This window comes from Phoxinus phoxinus, assembly GCF_949152265.1.
Source record: "Phoxinus phoxinus genome assembly, chromosome: 2".
Taxonomy (NCBI): domain Eukaryota; kingdom Metazoa; phylum Chordata; class Actinopteri; order Cypriniformes; family Leuciscidae; genus Phoxinus; species Phoxinus phoxinus.
In genome coordinates, this window is record NC_136877.1 from 43,716,115 (window position 1) to 43,736,862 (window position 20,748).

The 20,748-nt window shown below is 37.4% G+C and overlaps 1 protein-coding gene across 2 annotated transcripts in view; it reads right to left on the bottom strand.

The window, feature by feature from the left end:
• The window catches only part of elp4 (elongator acetyltransferase complex subunit 4), a 79,930-nt gene that overhangs the window by 8,859 nt on the left and 50,323 nt on the right, over positions 1-20,748 (bottom strand). Inside the window, exon 10 of one of the 2 annotated variants that reach the window (XR_013795462.1) lies at positions 2,797-3,009. Coding sequence is in view for 1 of the 2 variants with exons in the window: in XM_079593704.1 (XP_079449830.1) it covers positions 2,899-3,009 (111 nt within the window). In the remaining variant the exon portion in view is untranslated. Of the gene's footprint in view, positions 1-2,104; positions 3,010-20,748 lie in introns of those variants that run through there. The other variant, XM_079593704.1, reaches the window with a different exon arrangement.

The following is a 20,748-nucleotide window of genomic DNA, read 5'->3' on the forward strand; positions in this document are numbered from 1 at the left end:
CACCACAATAGAAAAGGCCTATGCCATTCAGCACTGCCAGCTCTTGTTTTGGTAGAGTTACGATGGTCTAAAAGGAAGGGGGGAAAAAAGCGAGCGCGTGGGGGGAGGAGGGAAGGGGAAGAAACGAGAAGAATAAAGCGGTCCGAGCGAGCTCAGGGTGAGCGGAGGGAGAGATGAAGCGATTGTGTGGCAGAATGAGTTATTTTGCTTCACTTGCTGTCTCAGCGGGAGGGCCGAGGGGAGAGACACGGAGAGAAAGTGTCCGCGTGGAAGGGTTTTTGGGGGGTGGTAGGTTGGTCCTGACGTTAGTTGGGTCAGGTAGCGGCCTATGGGACTTTAGGACAGCTCTAGACTCTCTCAAACGCACCTACAAAAGACAGCAATGGAAAAAGAAAAGGATGGAGAAATCTTGAATCACAACTAAAGCCAAGTTATACTTGGACAAAACTGCTATATTTCACTACCAAAAAGAGTATCAGTCTTATTACCTTGTGCATGCAGTTATGTGCTCGAATTAATTGAGAAACTATGTTTGTTCTTAAAAAGTATTCTATTTAATTGCAGTGCTAGAATGAAAAATTGTGAAAACTAGGTGACCATATTATAAATAATTCAAAATAAACTGAGGTAATTCACAAAAATAAAAACGGTTACAATAAAAACGGCGAACACTGACAGCTATATATACGCACAGATAACGGAAATGAGGCTATGAATCAATAACGCGTGTATAAAAACATACTTGCTTGATGAAAACATGCTTTCACAGATTAAAATTGTGTGCATGGATGCATTTTTACATGCATTTACATTTGTACAAATACATTTCCCCATAAAGTCAAGCCGGGTCACGTCAGATGAAATTTATGTCGAATATTATAAATGCAAAAGGATCTTATTGTAATTCAATTGTAAATAAATGCAGTGTCTTATTGTGGAGTTTAGAAAATGCTTTGAGTTAAAAAATTATGAAAATGTCCAGGTCACCTTTCACCCCAAAATAAATCACAATTCCTTCAGGAAAAAAAGCCGCCTATTTTTAGGAAAATAAACTAGAGTGAAAATGTATGCACATTTTCCTCATACATTTTCATTACTCTAATGAGGTCAGAGATAATTCCAAAAAAAACGTACCATTATTCTCAACAGTGACTCCCATTACTTTAACAGCATTTTTACTGCGTAATGAAGTACAACCTCACAGATCTGCACCAACATCTCTCAACCCCTGAATTTAAGATTCCTCACTTACTGGTGAATATCTGCTGGCTGAGTGAAAACAATAAGACACAGTTTCTTCATCTATCTACTGAAAAGTACCATTTAAACGGCAAAAGGCCTAATGGACACTTTGAAAAAAAAAAAAAAGAAACATTTCAGCTTTAAACGGGGCTGATTATTACCCTTTTCAAAGTTTTGTGTTTTTAGGCTCTACTAGATTAGGTTTTCATGCTTGGTTTTTCAAAAATCGTATTTTTCACATATTTGACATTGTTGCAGCACCTCTCTTCCCAGTCTGTCAGTAACACTCGGTTTAGTTCCTGTCTCTATGAAGACCCTCCTTCTGAAACGCGCAACATGCTCTGATTGGTCGGCTGGACCAGTGTGTTGTGATTGGCCAACTGTTTCAAGCGTGTTTTGGAAATGTCACGCCCCTTACCATAACCGCGAGTTTCAACGCACTACTAATAGAACTCAACCAGGCCTTGCCCATTTTTTGCGTATGTCTTGGCTGTTGTGCGTGAATTATTTAAAGTCCCCCTGTAGTCAATAACTTTATTAAAACTCATATTTGATCACCAGAATTACATATTTCAACATTATTTTTTCTTGAAAAAAATGCCTTAAAATAGCTTGAATGTAACTCTACACCCTTGCCTTATTTAGTATACGCAGTTCTATGAATATGCAAATTAGCCCCGCCTCCACTCGCTCACATCAGTTCAGAGATCCACTCGTTGACGTGATTGGTTACAAGGTAGTTTGTGACGTCAGAAACACCAGCGATTTTAAACCGCGTGTTTGAGACTGTCTTTGGATCACTGCCATTTTAAAGAGAAAATACTCAGCGACTTATGAATTTGCACATGGTTTGTCTTAAAGCATATTAAAATCACCACATAGATATATAAACAACATTAAACGCTTGATTTTCACCACAGGGGGACTTTAAATGAGGAATATTGTGACGTGTTTGTTCCCGGAAGAAATTTCAATAGTACAATGAAGGCGTTTCAGTGCTTACTGACAGAGAAAATCTTCTTTGGAGTGATGTTTAATTTACAGACCGTTTTTATGCTCAAACAGTAACATTACACACTACAGGAAAAATAAAATAATAATAGGACCCCTTAAATTGATTATATCCTGAACAGAGCCACTTTATGAACTTGAATTAATCATACAGCTTAAAAGGAACGTTCCGAATTCAATAAAAAAAAATTTTGTAAAAAATTAGAGATAAAAACATTTTCTGCAACCACGTTTGATTTAAACCTTTTTTTATTTTTTACAAACTTTATTGACACCAAATATTTATTAGCTACATAAGCTAATAAACACCAGGAAGCCATGAAGTGCACTGAAAAGACACTGGTAGCCAAATTACGTTATCGTTATTTGCGTCACATTCTTGCTTTATCCAAAGAGAGCAACAGGTGCTTGTCAGGTTCTTGTGACACTGAATATCACTGTCTTGCGATCTTCTCCAAGTTGTGTAATTACTAAACGCTGTGGCATCTTAATCTCTTTCACTAATATTCACAGAAACCATGTCAGTGCAGGTGCGACCGTAACGTAGTGTTGCCGTAGTGCAGCTCCAGCGCTCTCCTGCCCTTGAACATCACAGGGGTGATGGTGGGAACTGGAGGGGGAGGGTGCAGGAAGGATGGGAATCCGCTAGAAATCTAGGTGCTTGTTGCCCGTGGCAGTGGTACCACATCCTGCTGCCAGTTCTGTTTTACTCACTCGACTCACCGTCTCTGACAGGTCTGGAGGCAAGTGCAGTCTCTGAAAGAGAAAGAGAGAGAGAGAGAGAGAGGGAGGATGTAAGTGGAAGGCTAAAATAATAATGTGGAGGGCAAAAGACAAAGCTACAAACAAAATTACTATATAAAAAAATGAATTTCTATATTCAAGCAGCTGAAAAGGTTCTTATGCTCAACAAAGCTGCATTTTTTTTTCACATCCAAAAAATAACAACTGTTTTCTATTTGAAAATATTTAAAGTGTGATTTATTCCTGTGATGGTAAAGCTGAATTTTCAGCATCATTACTCCAGTGTCACATGATCCTCCAGAAATGATTATAATATGATGATTTAGTGCTCAAGAAACATTTATTATTATTATCAATGTTGAAAAATCTTGTGCTGCTTAATATTTTATTTTGTGGAAACTGTGAGATTTTTTTTCAGGATTTTTTAATGAATAGAAAGTTCAAAAGAACAGCATTTATTTGAAATCTTAGTAACACTACAATAAGGTCTCATTTGTTTACATTAGTTAATGTATTAACGAAGATGAACTAACATTGAGTAATACATTTGTTACTGTATTTATTCTTCTCTGTTAATGTTAGTTAATAAAAATACAGCTGTTCATTGTTTGTTCATGTTAGTTCACTGTGCATTAACGAAGGATATCAAATGCAACATTGCAATGTTGAAATTAACATTAAGATTAATAAATGTTGTAGAAGTATTGTTCATTCCTTGTTGATGTTAACGAAAGTTGTTAACTAATGTTAACTAATAAAGAAACCTTATTGTAAAGTGTTACCGAAATCCTGTGTAACAAAAATCTGTCACTTTTGATCAATTTGCTGAATTTAAGTATAATATCTTTTTTTTTTTTTTTATCTTACTGACCCCAAACCTATGAACGGTAATGTACCCACGATACATGTAATGCGTTCTAACCTGGTGTGACAAGGTGCTGACAAGTTTATCTCACTGAGATTATGAAATCCTACATGATGAGGCGAAATCACAGATTTCTGACAGATATTTGTGGTTTATGCTGCCTTCACGTACTAATCGAAAATGTCCTACTTCCCACTTCTGTAGTCATACTTACGAGCTCGTCGAGTTCAAGTGCTTTGTCGGAAAGAAAAGGAATCACAGAGGACACCAGGTTTATTCTTGCCAATTTATTGGGGAAATCATTAATAAAGCCAAAATGATATTCATCATCCCATTCATTGACAACCATATAAACATCCATCACGCTATCTAAATTGTCAGCTTGCGACTTGACTTGAGAGTGCGTTCATGTCCAATATTTAACTAGGAAACTCGTGTTCAAGATAATTCTGATAGCCCAGGAAAGCAGCATTAATATAATGAAATGTGGAGTGGGATTTTGGACCAATAATATTCCACAGTGGCGCAAGGCTAGCGAGTTCAAAGAAAAACAACTTGAACATAGAAACAACGAGACTGATAAATACAAAGCTCATGTCATGAAACTCTAGATGGCTCGAGCTATAAAGGTCCTTAACTAAATTTGCTTGCAATCACATCATTCTCTATAGGGCACAGCTGATTGGTTCCTGCTGTATCAGTAGCCAATGAGCTCGCTGCTCAACCTCCAAATACTGGTTAGCATTTGCTGTAGCAGTGCAGCGCGCTTTCAGAAACCCTCCACCTTCCCCAGCTCCACCTGTATAGATCTGCTACGGGTAGGGTTGGGTACCGAAACGCGGTGCCAATAGTGAACCCGTTCCGACGTAAACGGTAATAACGAGACAGAATAAGAACGAAAATTTCGGTGCCTGACTTTTTTTTACCGCCCCCTGTAAAACATCTCGCGGCACGAATGTTCCAATACATATAAATAAAACATCTCCAGCTAACCAGCAGAGCATTCCTTTCGTTTGTTTGATAAATAAGAGATGATCTTGCGCTGACATGTGTTTTTTAAATCAAGTGATCAAAGTGCTCGTTGCCGCTGCGATCAGTGGCGCGGATACAGTGTTTTCTCTTATGGCTCGCTCACTTAAATGTTTTACATCAGTAGCCTATTAAATGGCGCAATTTGTCATTTAATCAGAAAATCTTTAAATATTTAAGTTAATATTGTGTCCAGTTTGGCCCTTTAAATAAAAGGGTATTATTTTTTGACAAAGTGTGTGCGGCTTTGTTTTCTTAAGTACTGGTTAAAGAACCGTTTAAGCACCGGAACGGTTTAAAAATACAGAGTAGGTACTGGTATCGGGATAAAACCCAACCAATAACCAACCCTAGCTACGGGTAATTCATGTTCTATTGTACAGCAGCAGCATGTCTTTCTTACTCACAGCAGCGTGTCGTTTATGTATTAGGAGTAGAAAGTCCCGTACTTGCTCTGCAGCAGCAGCAATAACCAACAGCAGCAGCGTAGCAGATCTATTACGCCAAGACCAAATATATCAACATTGTCATAATCATTACCATGCCAAACACTCAGAGAGCTGTCGTAACAGAACTCATGTTGTGCTCGTAGCTATTAGGAAAAAAACAAAAAGGAATAGAAAGGCAAAGGTAGATTTAAATACAATTTGACCTTGTTGCTAAGAAACAATGCAATTCTCTTTTTTCTCTCTTTTACTTTTAAAACTGTAAAAAAGCATCTGTATATTGCTGAATACAACAAACTAAACCTTTACAATCTGAGATCAGTTTAAATGAAGAAGTCCTCACAAACACGTTTAGCCAGTGATGCCGGTTTCATCTTCTTGCCTCCACAGTGAAGATCTGCAGACTTAAGACAGGCGAGAAAACATCCTAGCCCATGTTTGCAGACAGACGAAACAGAGTGTGTGAACACAAATCGCGTTAGACGCTTGGTCATGCACCTTAAATGGTCCGAGAAGTGTAACTGTTAGCGTGCTGCTAAAAACCCTTCAGGGAGGCTCAAGCTTTTTGCCGGTTTGTGCGTGGAGTTACGGCTTAGAGGAGAGTCATTAGAATCAGGCGTTTTATTACGGTAACTTGGCCCCACATGGGCACTAATCTCTAACAAGGCAATGAGCTACGCCAAAAGCTTGTGCTAAAGAGGCTAATGAGGGAGCTCAGCACAAGGTACACACACACATAGTGTCAAGAGTAGTCAAGTGCACGAATAAATGTAGTTCAGTACGGCCAGTAAATCGCCACAAGCCAAACATACCTGCAACTGCAGCCTTGATTCAGGTGACCTTTTTTTCCTCAGGTTGATGTTTAGCTCCCACCGAACAATGGTCTTCTAAATCTCCTATTGTTTGTTGAACGGCAGGTAAATCACGTTCCTAAAAAGGTAGGCCGGAAGCAGCTCAGGACAATCTGTAATTTCCCTGAGCCTTTTCCACACGCCTTTAAGAGCTTCAGATCCTTTCCCCCTGAAACCCTCAAGGCTACGATGCATCCCAATCAGGAGACACCCAGCATCAAAATGTTAAGCTTATCAGAAGGAATTCTGAAGAACATGAGAAGGGATCTACAGATTGGAAAATGCTGGGACTTAAAGGGATAGTTCACCACAAAATGTTAATTCTGTACTCAACCCTCATGTCGGTACAAAACCTTTCCAAATGCTTAACGGATGTGGTCACTATGTTGTTGCATCTAAAAGAGCTACAAATTCTTCCAAAATGTCATTTTGTGTTCCACATGAAGGTGAGTACATAATTTTCTAATTATTTTTTTATTTATTCACAATTTAACACATCTTACACACACAAAACCAAAAAGCATACCACTAAATATATCGACAAGACACACCACAATAACAACAACAACAAAAAAGGAGAATCTACACAGTCTGTGGGTTATCCATTATTGCATTTAAGTTGATAATTGTATAGTCTCTATATAATGTAATACTAAGGCCCATGTGGTTTGGAACTCTTGCAGTCTTGAATGCTGTTTACTTGTAATTTCTTCAATGGGCAACAAATCTATTATCTGATCTACCCATTGACCCAATGTGGGTCCTGATTGGGTAATCCATGCAGTAAGTATGCATTTTTTTGCAAAATAAGAAAACATTGTAAACACACATTTTTCTGTAAAAGGAAACTTATTTTCAATTTCATAATTCAATAAATATAACATAGGGCATAACTCAAAAGTACAGTTACACATATCTTGAATTACTTTATGAATCTTCTCCCAAAAAGAAAAAATAACTTTACAATACCAAAATAAATGCATGAATGTTCCTAATGCAATTCCACATTTTCTACACATAGGGGAGTTTGTATCATTAAATGTATTAAACTTCAGTGGAGTTATATAGTATTTATACAGAAATTTTATGTGAGTACATAATGACAATTTAAACTTTTACCTATTTCTTTAAAAAAAGAAGTTGGCAGGCAAAAAATGGCCCATGATATATTACATAATACTACTAATTAAATGAAATAATAATATAATATGAAAAAAAGTATAATATTTATTACTCAAATGGTTGCAACCACAAAGCACAGAAGCAACATGTACCATTTTCTTGTCTGTAAGTCACTGAAATGCATAAAAAGGCTATAATATATGTATATATATAATTATTATTATAAAAAAAAAAAACCGGACAAAATGTTATTTACTCTATTGCCTAAAAAAAAGGGTTGCAACACTACTTTGCTAAGCACACAAGCTCCTAAAGATTTGCATTCAACAGTCCCTCGTCTTGAAGACACTGACGTGTAATAAATAAATAAAAAATACTTGGCTTTAATATAATATAATATTTCACAAAGGTAATATTAAAAATATTCATATTAAATTATATTTGAAATAAATATAATATTGTAAAAGTGGTTAAATATTTCCATGGCCTCCAAGAAAAAAAACTGGGCCACACAACCACTACTTTGCTAAGCACACGAGCTCCTAAAGATTTGCATTAAACAGTCCATCGACTTGAAGACACTGAAGTGTAATTAAAAAAACATACCACTTTGACTTGGCTCTTCAAAGCCCATTATTGCATACAATATTCAATATCATCATCATCCCTTTCATATACTACTCTCAGTCTCCCAGCAGTCTAGACCAATCAATACTCGAGAGTGTGACTAAGAGTCCTTGAACATGACACACACTTGAACACACCATGTCCTACTGTCTGTGGAAATGCAGGAAATGTGCACACATAATGCATTTGGTATAGTTTGAATCTAAGGGTGCTCTGTTATGAATGCTGCCAACAAGCAATAATTATGTTTTTATTGTTCTGTATCTAAAAATGACTGTGTGAATAGCAAGCAAACTAAATGTATAATTTTCTTTATTGGTCCAGACTAAAAGAACCAAGAGAACCGAACTACAAGTGTAAACACATCCTTAGGTAGTAAACAGCGAGACTTGAAATAATAATGACTGCTTTTAAACAGATTTCATGAATATTGCAGATTGAATAAACACACCCCAACTGAGACTCACATCATTGGTTGAGTCAATGCTACAGGTTCAGGATTTCAAACAAACAAAACCAGAATGGTTTATTTATAATTCCACATTAAGCTGAGATAGGAGACATTTTAACCAAGAAAATTACACACTCAAAACATAAAGAAAAGACAACCAACTGAGCCCATAGAAAGCTCTAGGATCATTAAAGGGATGAGTGGATTATTAAGAGGCAATCATTGTCATGAAGTGGTGCTTTATGCAAACAGCAAGAACAATTTCTGCCAAAAACTCACTTGAACAAAATCAGTTTAAAACACTTGAAGTGATTTACAAGAGGCTCTCGAGAGGAACATTAAGAGTGGCTTTCCTTAAGAGGGTTACAAATAACACTCCACGCCAAACAAAACCTCACACTGATAATAGCTTCAAAGCCCTCCAGCTACTTCGTGTTGGTCGCACTGGCACTTGTGAAGAGTCACCACAAATCTCACAGGAGATTGTGTTTTAAGACACTTAACGTAATGTGCTTTGGGATCAGAGGAGTTTGGATTGAAGTAACAGACTTAAGGGGGGGGATTCAGGTAAATTAGGGAATTTGAAAAGAACGTAGCCCAACTTACCTGAACTCACACTGACTTACCCCAACTCAAAAAGTCTATGTCAAAAATATGTTTTCTTTACTTTACCCAGATCACAGTAATGCATCTGCAACACATTTTCATATATATATTTGCATATACACAGTAGTCAACATTTTAAGTGGATAAAAACCTTTCATCAAAGATAAACATGAATTTTGAACAATACCCATTCTTGTCTTAGGACAACTTTGATAAACTTTTTTGATCCACTTTAAATTTCTATATGCATATTATAACACACACACGCACGGCTTACATTACATACAAATATATATTTTTTCTTTCTATATATATTTATGCAATGTAAACCAAATATATGTTTTATTATTATGAAATAAATAGTATTATGATTATTGAAAAAAGAAAGAAAAAAAAATTGAATGAATGCCAGAACTGTTAACCTTACTGAACATCATGATAATAATTTGATTCTGGTATGAAATGGATTCTTGTATTAAATGGAACCAATTGGGAATAATAACCCAACTTTTGATTCCCAAAACTAACAATAAGCTTGTGTCTTCATGTTTCACCAAGCTTTGCATTTCGTAAGCAAAATGTTAAATGATGCATAGAAGCACAAACTGTTTAAACATGTTAAATATCCCATGCAATAACATCGCACATGTCCAGAAGCCTTTTTGTTTGACAGACAAGAGCACATTTTCCAGGGCAATGCTTCTTATTTTTAAATGCTGATGAAATTCTTTAGAGGCACACACGTTTCAGGGCAACAGGAGGTTACTGGAGACCAGCTTAGTGTAACTGGAACCATTATTACCATTTATTTTCTTCTTTCACACAGATCACAATGACCCGTATAATATGATTCTTCGAAGACCACCACCTTACTTTCTTCCGTTTCCTTTATCTCCTGAAAGTCTAGCATTATGTACTTTTACCCATCATCAATGCATTAAGAGCATCACAAATCACAACAGTGGGAACAGCCATAATGTGATCCTTGAAGCAACACTGTACTCAATGCAAAAAGACCATTTTTAAGACACCATTCCCAGTGGCATCTTTTACCATTTAACAGGATCCTCTCTATGTATTTACAATCTCTCTCTCTCTCTCTCTCTCTCTCTCTCTCTCTCTCTCTCTCTCTCTCTCTCTCTCTCTCACACACACACATATGTATGTGTGTTAAATGTATGTGTATATATGCATACACACTACTTGGCAAACTTCCATTAGTGTTTTCTGCATGGTGTTTTTTTTTAAAATTAACCATGTTTAAACAAGCACCAATCGTCAGTGCTCTTAAACACAGCTCTATTTCACAATGTGCAATTTGGGGGGCCTACATAATATCAGAACCATCGGACATGAAATAATGTGAAGTAATAACTTCTGGCGTCAGCACTATAATTATCACAATTTTCTTTTTCATTTGAACGTTATTCAAAATCCAATCCAAGCCAAGTGACAAGCACCCGAGGACAAGTAAAAGTAACCGAGATAATAAAAAAGGCCCAACTGCGTACCACAATCAGTATCGTTCTCATTGCACCTCGCCCTCTGGTCAGCTGTGTCCACTGTGCTCCCAGTCTTTAGGCCAGTGACTGCAGAGGTCAGGAGTCCAGGGGGAGTTTTCACTCCTCTCTGCTCGTTCAGATTTGGAGAGGTGCCATAAGAATGGACCCTGGGTGCTGTCGGATGGGTGTTGGATGTGCGCTGGGGGCTTAAGACCCTTGCGGACTGGCTGGCCGGAATATGAATGCAGAGGCGGACGCCCCCAAGGTACTCTGGGGTGCAAAAGGCACAGAGGACAAACACGTGTAAGTGCTGCTTTCATATCCGATTGGCTGAGCTGAGAAATGAAGGCAGTATATGATATGACAGTGCATCACGAGGAACACCACCTCCGCTTCTGCTAGCTTCTCAAAATGCTCGTTTTAACCCTTTTGTGGAAGATATCTGCTGTTATCTGCCAAGCCACCGTGTGTATCATTCTACAGATCATATAGCAAAAAAAAGTGGGTTACACTTCCTTGTTACAGTGCATTTATACATTTAAGTACTGAGTGATATTAATTAACTACATGTAGGGTTAGGATTGTTTTAAGGTTACATGTAGTTATGCATAATTTATAGCAATTACTTTAGAAACGACATGTAACGTGATACAAGGACACTGTAAAGTAAAGCGTTACCAAAAAGTGATACATGATGATTTTCAGGGTTCATTTAAATGTAAATGACTAATAAAATAGGAAAACAGTGACCGGACAGTTTGCAGTTATTGAATATAAATATCTCACTGAAACTAAACATACACTACTGTTCATAAGTTTGGGATCAGTATGATTTTTTTTAAATATCTTTTTTTAAAGTCTCTTCTGCTCTCAAAAGCGGCATTTATTTGATAGAAAACAAAACAAAACAGTAAAACAGCAATATTGTGATATTTTTGTGGAAAGTAAAGGATTCTTTGACGAACAGAAAAGGGAAAACATTTGAAAAAGAAATATTTTGTAACATTATAAATGCTTAAAGGATAATTCCGGTATTTAACACCTTGAGTCTATATTGTAGTTTGTTTTGGATGAACAAGAGTGGTGGACAACATTTTTTTGACAATGGTTCCTCTCTCGAGTTTTTGACTATAAAAGAATTGGCCATGGACCCATTTAACATTGGAGTCAATGTGCATGTTCAAAAATGTCATTAAAACAGCCAATAATGTTTGTTTACAAAACTGTTAAACTCACCGAGTGGTTAGTGGTGTTCGTTGATGATTATAAACAATATATCGTCGCAATATATGATTCCAATCCGTTTATTTTGCTATAGTGGAACTATTTTTTCAGACACTTCACAACCGTGTAACTTCCGCTCAATATTTGAATCTGAAGCGTTAGCACACTCCCGACCACTTGATGGCGATAACCGATGTTTATGTCTCGCGGGACACTCACGGTCACAGTCGAGTTCAACTTCATATTGCACTGGTCAGTGGTCACGTCTTTCAATATTTTCAAGGTTTTGTTTGTTTATTTCGCTTACTCTCCCGGAGCACAGTTGCTCTGCTCACTAGCCTTATGAGAAACGGAAGCGAGCAAAAAGACTACATCGACCAAATGTAAACAGCCCCCTTTCCGTTTCCGGTAGGGCATTTATATTAACGAGCACTCAGTCCTTCAACAGAATTCAATGGGATTTTACAAAATGACGAATAAAACACGACAGAAACTGAATTTCGCAACACTTTTTGTTTCTGGAACATCAACTAACATCACTAATCACTCGGTGAGTTGCACAGTTTTGAAAACTAATGTTAAAGGTTGTTTTAATGACATTTTCGGACATGCACATTGACTCCAATGTTAAATGGGTCCATGGCCAATTCTATTATAGTAAAAAACTCGAGAGAGAGGAACCATTGTCAAAAAAATGTTGTCTACCACTCTTGTTCATCCAAAACAAACTACAATATAGACTCAAGGTGTTAAATACCGGAATTATCCTTTAATTTGAATGCTTCATTTAAAGTGAATAAAAGCATTAATTTATTTTAAAGAAATCTCAAACTTTTGAACAGCAGTGTGCTTTTACAGCAAAGTACGGTTTGAAGGCTACATTCAAACAACCACAGGTTAAAGTACCTAAATTCATTTTAATACAGCATATAACAATTGTTAAATTTTGGATTATCGAATTGTTTAATTGGCAAGTGGGACGTCACCTTAAAGATGGAATACATTACTCAGCTTTTAACAAATGAGAAGAATGCAGATATGGGGTCAAGCTTATTCAATGGCATCGATTACAAAGTTGAGATTCAGATTTGAGTCATAATATAGCGCACACTATATTATCTCTACTCTAATGGAGAGCAAATAGATGGAATCTGATGGTAAGAAATTTTACCCATCATACGATATACTACATGATGCATGAAATTTGACAACTCTGACTTTGCTAAATATGCAGATAAAAAAGTTAGGAAAGGAGCTAAAATCTTTGATCAAGTCAGGTAATATAATCCAGCCATTACTTGTTCATTCCATCACCTTACTGTTATTTCCTCTGCAATTTTACATTGAAAAGAGTGACATTTCTGAAAGGACCTGTTGACCATTTTGACCTTTCATGCTCATTAAAGACTGGAGGCGCTTGGAACTGCCAGTGATAAACTCCCCAAAAGGAACCACAAACAAATATACAATGTGAAGCCCTTCCAGTCCGTTCTCCACACGCCCAACAAAACCCAGTCCCCGTTCTCCTCCTTCCCACCTCCCCCCAAACCATAAGTGGGGTTCAAACACAGTTTAAACACATTACGTGCAGGAGTGGCGAGGTCGGCCACGGGTTACTGTGCCGTTCCCTCGACGGGCCTGACCAGTCGCTTGAGTGGAGTCCTCTGGATCACACTCCAGGGTACGTGTGTGTTGCGTGCTAGCGTTACCCCCCACCGCCAATGTCTAGCAGAATACAAAAAAAGAAACTCCTGTCTGATGCGCCTACAAATGGAGGTGTGGGACTCAATCCTTCAGCCCAATAAGAGCAGCCCACAAGCTTAAGGGAAGTGTGCGTGAGAGTGTGTGCATTTGTGTGTGTGACAGCGAGCTAAAGGCTTCTGCTGTTAGCCATCGCTGCTCTTTATGCGTGTGCAGCACCGTGAGGAAGGAGCTAATGAGCCAGCAGGTATTTTCAGCTATCAAGAAGACATGGGAGGAGAAACGCTAGTGAGAGAAGGGAAAAGAGAAGGTGGGGTGAGAGAGAGAGAGAGAGAGAGGAAAAGGATTCTTTTAGGATAATGGCAGATAAAGATGGGGTTTTGTATGGACGACTTGGCTTTCGCAAAACTGGAAAGGCTGAAGATCAAACCGAGACAAAAGGAGAACTGGGTGTGTGAGAGGACGAGAGAGGAGCTTGGAGACAGAGAGAGGGAGAGAGAGAGAGAGAGAAAGAGAAAGCAGGCGAAAGAGAGTCTAAGTGTGTGTTTAAGTGCTTCACAGAGTGTTAATGAATTGGGGGTGTAATCCATCACAGGTTGTAACTCTTCACAAGAAAGAGTCCCTTTAACCAAAGGACAGCACTTGTGGGGACAAAGACAGGCATAGTGTGGACTTCATACTGCAGCGCTGAAAAGGTGTTGCCGTTAGTAACCCCGTCCCACTGAACCACAATCTACTCTTTAACAGTCACAAGTCTGACCTTAACCAACAACACCAAGCTGACTAGAATGACAACTTTAGGCCTTTATATATCCAGTACACACTACAGCTCAAAAGTTTGGGATCGGAACGATTTTTTTAATGTTTTTGAAATTTTGTAACATAATAAATGTTTTTACCGTCACTTTTGATCAATTTAATGCATCCTTGCTGAATAAAAGTATTGATTCCCCGATTTATTCTATTTCCGATTAATATAAATTCCGATAAATTCTTTTTCTGTTCTTTTAACTTTTTATTAATCAAATAATCCTGGTTTCAACATCATCATCATATTATAATGATTTCTGAAGGATCATGTGACTGGAGTAATGATGCTGAAAATACAGCTTTGCATCACAGGAATAAATTACATTTGAAAATATATTCAAATAGAAAACAGTTATTTTAAATTGTAATAATATTTTACAATATTACTGTTTTTACTGTATTTTAAATCAAATAAATGCAACCTTGGTGAGCATAAGAGACTTATTTTAAAAACATTTTAAAAAATCTTGCTGATCCCAAACATTTGAACGGTGTACACACACACACACATACATCCATCTATCAATCTAGCATAAAGTTGTCGTTCTAGATCGATAGTTGTATGTGTGTGTGGCTCATGTGAGGTACACAGATATGTAATTATGATTTGAAGGTCACTGAAGGACATGAGGGAAGAGACAACAACACTCCAGCGACTTCTCTCCTGTCACAACAGGTTTAGTCCAGCACACATTATATCAGAGAAACAACAGCTCTGTTACGCTACATACACACCATTCACATCTGCTGAAAGATAAGTCTACTCTAAAAGAATGAAGAAAATGTCAAAATCAGAAAACTTGAAGTATGCTGAAAAACTTTGCACAAGACAGAAAGTGAAAAACTACTTCTGGTGCTTGCCTGTGCAAAACTGTTTTTCTATAGTTTTTTCCCAGTAAAAATGTTACTTGTATGGGCACATTATTTTGCATATCTGAATTATATCATAATATTGTGATGTAATTTACAACTATCATATATGTGAATTTATTATTATGTAAAGTATCAATGTTTCAAGGAAGAGGGAGTCTGTCTTCATTCATTTATTGTAAATAGTTGCAATTCTGTTTGGATATGCTAGAAAAAAACTCCAACTCACAACAATGCTTGTGTGCAGTTCTGTTACAATAAACACATCAAAATTACAACACCTTAAGAGAGGATGGGTAACTGTATCTGGCCGCTTTTTCAGACAGAAAACTTTCTGCAATAAAAAAAAACAGTAGGGAAAGAAAGAGGAGAAGCAAAAGAGAGAGAGAGAGAGAGAGCCAGCGCGGGAGCTTGGCTACAGTTTGTGCTGTGCAATTGAATTTCACACAATATGAGGCAGCAAATGACATGTAAATCATGAACAGCGTCCGGCTTGCTTTTCCACGACAGAGTTAAATACCGGAGGTGTTAGAAAAATCATACGGCCGCTCCAGAGGGCCAGGCAAGAAAACAGCAGGGGTGCAGAGGGCTCCGAGACACTGAAAGGTCTTCCTCGAGCTCCACTGAACAGCCAATCTGGCGCACACACACACACAAACGATTGCTTCAGACTCTGGGCCACCACAATGAGGACGAGGCCTGTAATTGTGTTTGTCCACCTGGGTATAAAATAAGCATTCTGGCGATGTGATGCTGGCTTGCTGTGCTGCTGAGTCCTGCGCGGAGGGGAGCAGCCATGAGTGGATACACTTCATTACCCCCTAGATTCTCCCTCCAATTACCCCTAAATAAATACACACAGCCTACTGGCAACAACAATGACATATAGCCCCGAAAGGAGAATGAAAGGAGAACCGTATCCAACGCAATTCACATGCATATATGAGTGTTGTTGGATAACGAGCGTGGACAAAGAGAGAAACGCACACATTGAAATAATTTCAGACCTGGAGGATCTACATATTTAAGAGTTAAAGAGGGTCAGTGCAAAGAGTCTGCAGAGATCATTCAGAATGATAACAGGGATTTATTGATAGACTGCAATGGGCCATAAACTGAGCCCTTTGTGGGGATGATTTTATTTGAACTAAGGGAAATTGCATTTCTTTGCATGTAGTAGAATATGTAAATGCTAATTAACAGACAGACAGAGATTGATTGATAGATGGATAGATAGGACAAAAATATACAGAGAGACAGATATAGAGACAGACAGACAAACATAGATAAAAACAGACAGAGAAAGAGAGACAGACATAGATAGAAAGATAGATAGAGAGAGACAGACAGACAGACAGACAGACATAGACAGACAGACAGACAGAGACATATAGATAGAAAAATAGAGACATAGATAGGCTAGATAAACAGATAGAGACAGACAGACAGACAGATAGATAGATAGATAGATAGATAGATAGATAGATAGATAGATAGATAGATAGATAGATAGATAGACACACAAATAGATGGCAAGATAGATAGATAGACAGATAGACAGACAGACAGACAGACAGACAGACAGACAGACAGACAGATAGATAGATAGAAAAATAGAGGCATATATATATAGGCTAGATAAATAGATACAGACAGACAGACAGACATAGATAGACAGAGACATAGATAGAAAAATAGAGGCATATATATATAGGCTAGATAGATAGATAGAGAAAGACAGACAGACAGACAGACAGACAGATATATAGAGGCACACATATATATATATAGGCTAGATAAATAGATAAAGACAGACAGACAGACAGACAGACAGACAGACATAGATAGATAGACAGAGACATAGAAAAATAGAGGCATATATATATATAGGCTAGATAAATAAATAGATAGATATATAGATAGAAAAATAGAGGCATATATATATAGGCTAGATAAATAGATAGAGAAAGACAGACAGACAGACAGACAGATAGATATATAGATAGATAGGCTAGACAGATACAGACAGACAGACAGATAGATAGATAGATAGATAGATAGATAGATAGATAGACCACAGACAGATAGATAGATAGATAGATAGATAGATAGATAGATAGATAGATAGATAGATAGATAGATAGATAGATGGATATAGACAGACGGATATATAGGCTAGTTAGATAGAGACAGACAAATAGACAGACATACAGACAGATATATAGGCTAGATAGATAGAGATAGATAGATAGACAGACATACAGATGTGGAGCAGAAGGGCGTTTATCTATCAGTGATCTAAATCATAATCATCATCAGACTGGAGCACGTGAGCAGTCAGCGCACCTGCCAAAAGGCTGTTCCCACATCACCAGTTTTTAAGTCCTGCTCAGCAAGAGACCAATCACACTCACGGGTGCATGAATGAACACGGCCATTCACAGAGCAGGAGGTGTACGTTTGCTCACGGCCAAGCTAATGATTTTGATGAGAAACGCAGTTGAAAACGCATCCTGTGCAGTTGAATGACACTGACAGATGTGAACTGACACCAAAAATGAAACGGGCTCATCAAAATTCCTGTCTGATTGGGAACTAATTGGAAACCATCACAGGTATTACACGAGAGGCGGGGGTTAACGTGCATCCAGTGCATTGTCAGCATTCTGCCATGATAGAACACCTTTCTAAAGAATCCCTGCACACCTGCACCACCTTGGCTCTGGGCATACAGTTAGTATTTGTCATGCCATTCGATCAGTTGTTCCCACGGAGGAGGGAGGAAGGCACATATTTTCACCAGCTTATAGGCAGGCTTTCGTCTCAGCGAACAAAGTGTAACTAGGTTCCTGAGAAGAAAAAAAGAGTGGGACACCTAAGTCGAGAATAGTAGCTATGAACTGGCATCTTAACCTGTTGAGTCGGAACAGCATTGCTTGTAAGCATGCAAAACATCAGGACAGACAGACAGATATAGATAGAGACAGACATACAGATAGATGGAGATAGAAAGATAGAAGACAGAAAGACATATACACAGACAGACAGATAGACAGACAGACAGATATAGATAGAGACAGACATACAGATAGATGGAGATAGATAGATAGATAGATAGATAGATAGATAGATAGATAGATAGATAGATAGACATACATACAAATAGATGGCAAGATAGATAGATAGACAGACAGACAGACAGACAGACAGATTGGTAGAGAGATAGGTAGAGAGACATTCAGACACACACAGACAGACAGACAGACAGATAGACATATATACAGACAGAAAGATAGACATACAGAGATAGATAGATGGATACACAGACAGACAGACAGACAGACATATATACAGACAGAAAGATAGACATACAGAGATAGATAAATAGATACACAGACAGACAGACAAATAGACATATACAAACAGAAAGATAGACATACAGAGATAGATGGATATACAGACAGACAGACAGACAGTAGAGAGACAGGTAGAGAGACATTCAGACACACACACACAGACAGACAGAAAGATAGACATACAGAGATAGACAGATACACAGACAGACAGACAGACAGACATATACAGACAGAAAGATAGACATACAGAGATAGATAGATGGATACACAGACAGATAAGACATATACAGACAGAAAGATAGACATACAGAGATAGATAGATGGATATACAGACAGACAGACAGACATATATACAGACAGAAAGATAGACATACAGAGATAGATAGATGGATACACAGACAGATAAGACATATACAGACAGAAAGATAGACATACAGAGATAGATAGATGGATATACAGACAGACAGACAGACATATATACAGACAGAAAGATAGACATACAGAGATAGATAGATGGATACACAGACAGACAGACATATATACAGACAGAAAGATAGACATACAGAGATAGATAGATGGATATACAGACAGATAGACATATATACAGACAGAAAGATAGACATACAGAGATAGATAGATGGATATACAGACAGACAGACAGACACAGCTAGATGAAAAGTCACCTTTGTCATCACAGGAATAAATTACATTTTAAAACTATTATTTTAGATTTTGTCTCTTTTCAGTTTGATGTATTGCCTGACATTGTCAAACATGGACAGTCATTTAGGCCTCTGTGTTTATTGAACATTGAAGTGGGAACTATGTTTTGGATGTCAAAGAATTTGCAGTGCGTCTCTTCTAACTGCTCAAAGCACTTGGGTTTGCTGTGTGCGAGGGAGTGTGTGTTTGTGAGCTGTGAAATGGAGGGTTGCGTGCTGGGCCAGTGTGAAACGCAGCACAAACGCGTGAATATGAGAGCAGCATTAGAGTCCGATCAGAGACCAGTCATGCACTCTTTCTTTTTTTCTGTTCTACCAACTCATTTCTTTTCTCTGCCCCTCAACACAGGCCAGTTTGTATGAGCAGTGTTCGCACTTCGCAGATGACTTTTTCCATTTAAAAATAAATAAATAATATAATAGATAAATTATGAAACATTATTTTGTTCATTCATAAAACACATGCATCGCCACCGGATTTTCTCAAATCTCAATCTCGAATCCCACTCGGTGGTACTTTTTTTCTTTAAATATTTTTCATGAAATCGACTTTTTACTTTGACTGACGCAAATCCTCATCTACTTTTTTTTTTATGAGTAAAATATTACATTTCATAAATGGTTGATTCTTTAATTCTGAACCCCTAGTAAGATTTTTATTATTATTCTATTTTAAAAAGTGGTTTAACAACTTATTTTTGTCCTGATTTTTAAGAATGTTGAAAGTGTAAATTTATTTTAAAAAACTATTTATATATAAAAACTGTTAAAATTCTTTGCACTCATTTTTTTTTTGGTATCGTATTTTATTAAATTAAACTTTATTTAATTATGAAGATTTCCTCTTGGTAATCATCGGAGTCTTCTGCATTTTTACATCATCCTTCAGTTGGCATTTTTATCACTATTATTTTGATTAAGGTGCTGGTAATGGCCTATCAGTGAAGCAGGACTAACTCAAATACATTCATTGACCTTTATGTTTTAGTGTGGGCTTTTCTGAGGCTTCGAGAAGGCGATAGAAAGATGTCACATGGACACTTCATTTACTTTGTGCAGCGTAGGGTTAGCTGTAATAGCTGTGTGTTTGCCTTTGATTTACTCAATCTTTATTTGATTTTTAATTAGGTGCTCAATTGAGAAATTAATGAGGATAGTTTGAGCTTTAACATAGTGGACAGAAAATTACTGGACAGTATTCTTAATTGACCAAGTGAATGAGGACAGGAGCTGTTAAGCTCCAAAAATGACTAAAATAGCACCATAAAAGTAAGTCTTCTGAAGCCATAGTAGCTGTGTGTAATGAGCAGATTGAAATTTAAGCAGCATTGTCACAATATTTTAATGTAATGACTATTATAAATCTTTTTATTATTTTGAGCAGCAATTTTAGAGGCATTAGTTAAAAGTATTATGAGACCATGGCCGAGCGGATGGCATCAGTTTCCGGCTGAGGTGGCCCAGGCTTGGCGCCACTGCTAATGCTAACGGAGCACTGAGCACAAATACCTGATTAAGATGTAAATTTTACCCATAATTGGAATGTAAATTCTTACATTTGGATGAAGA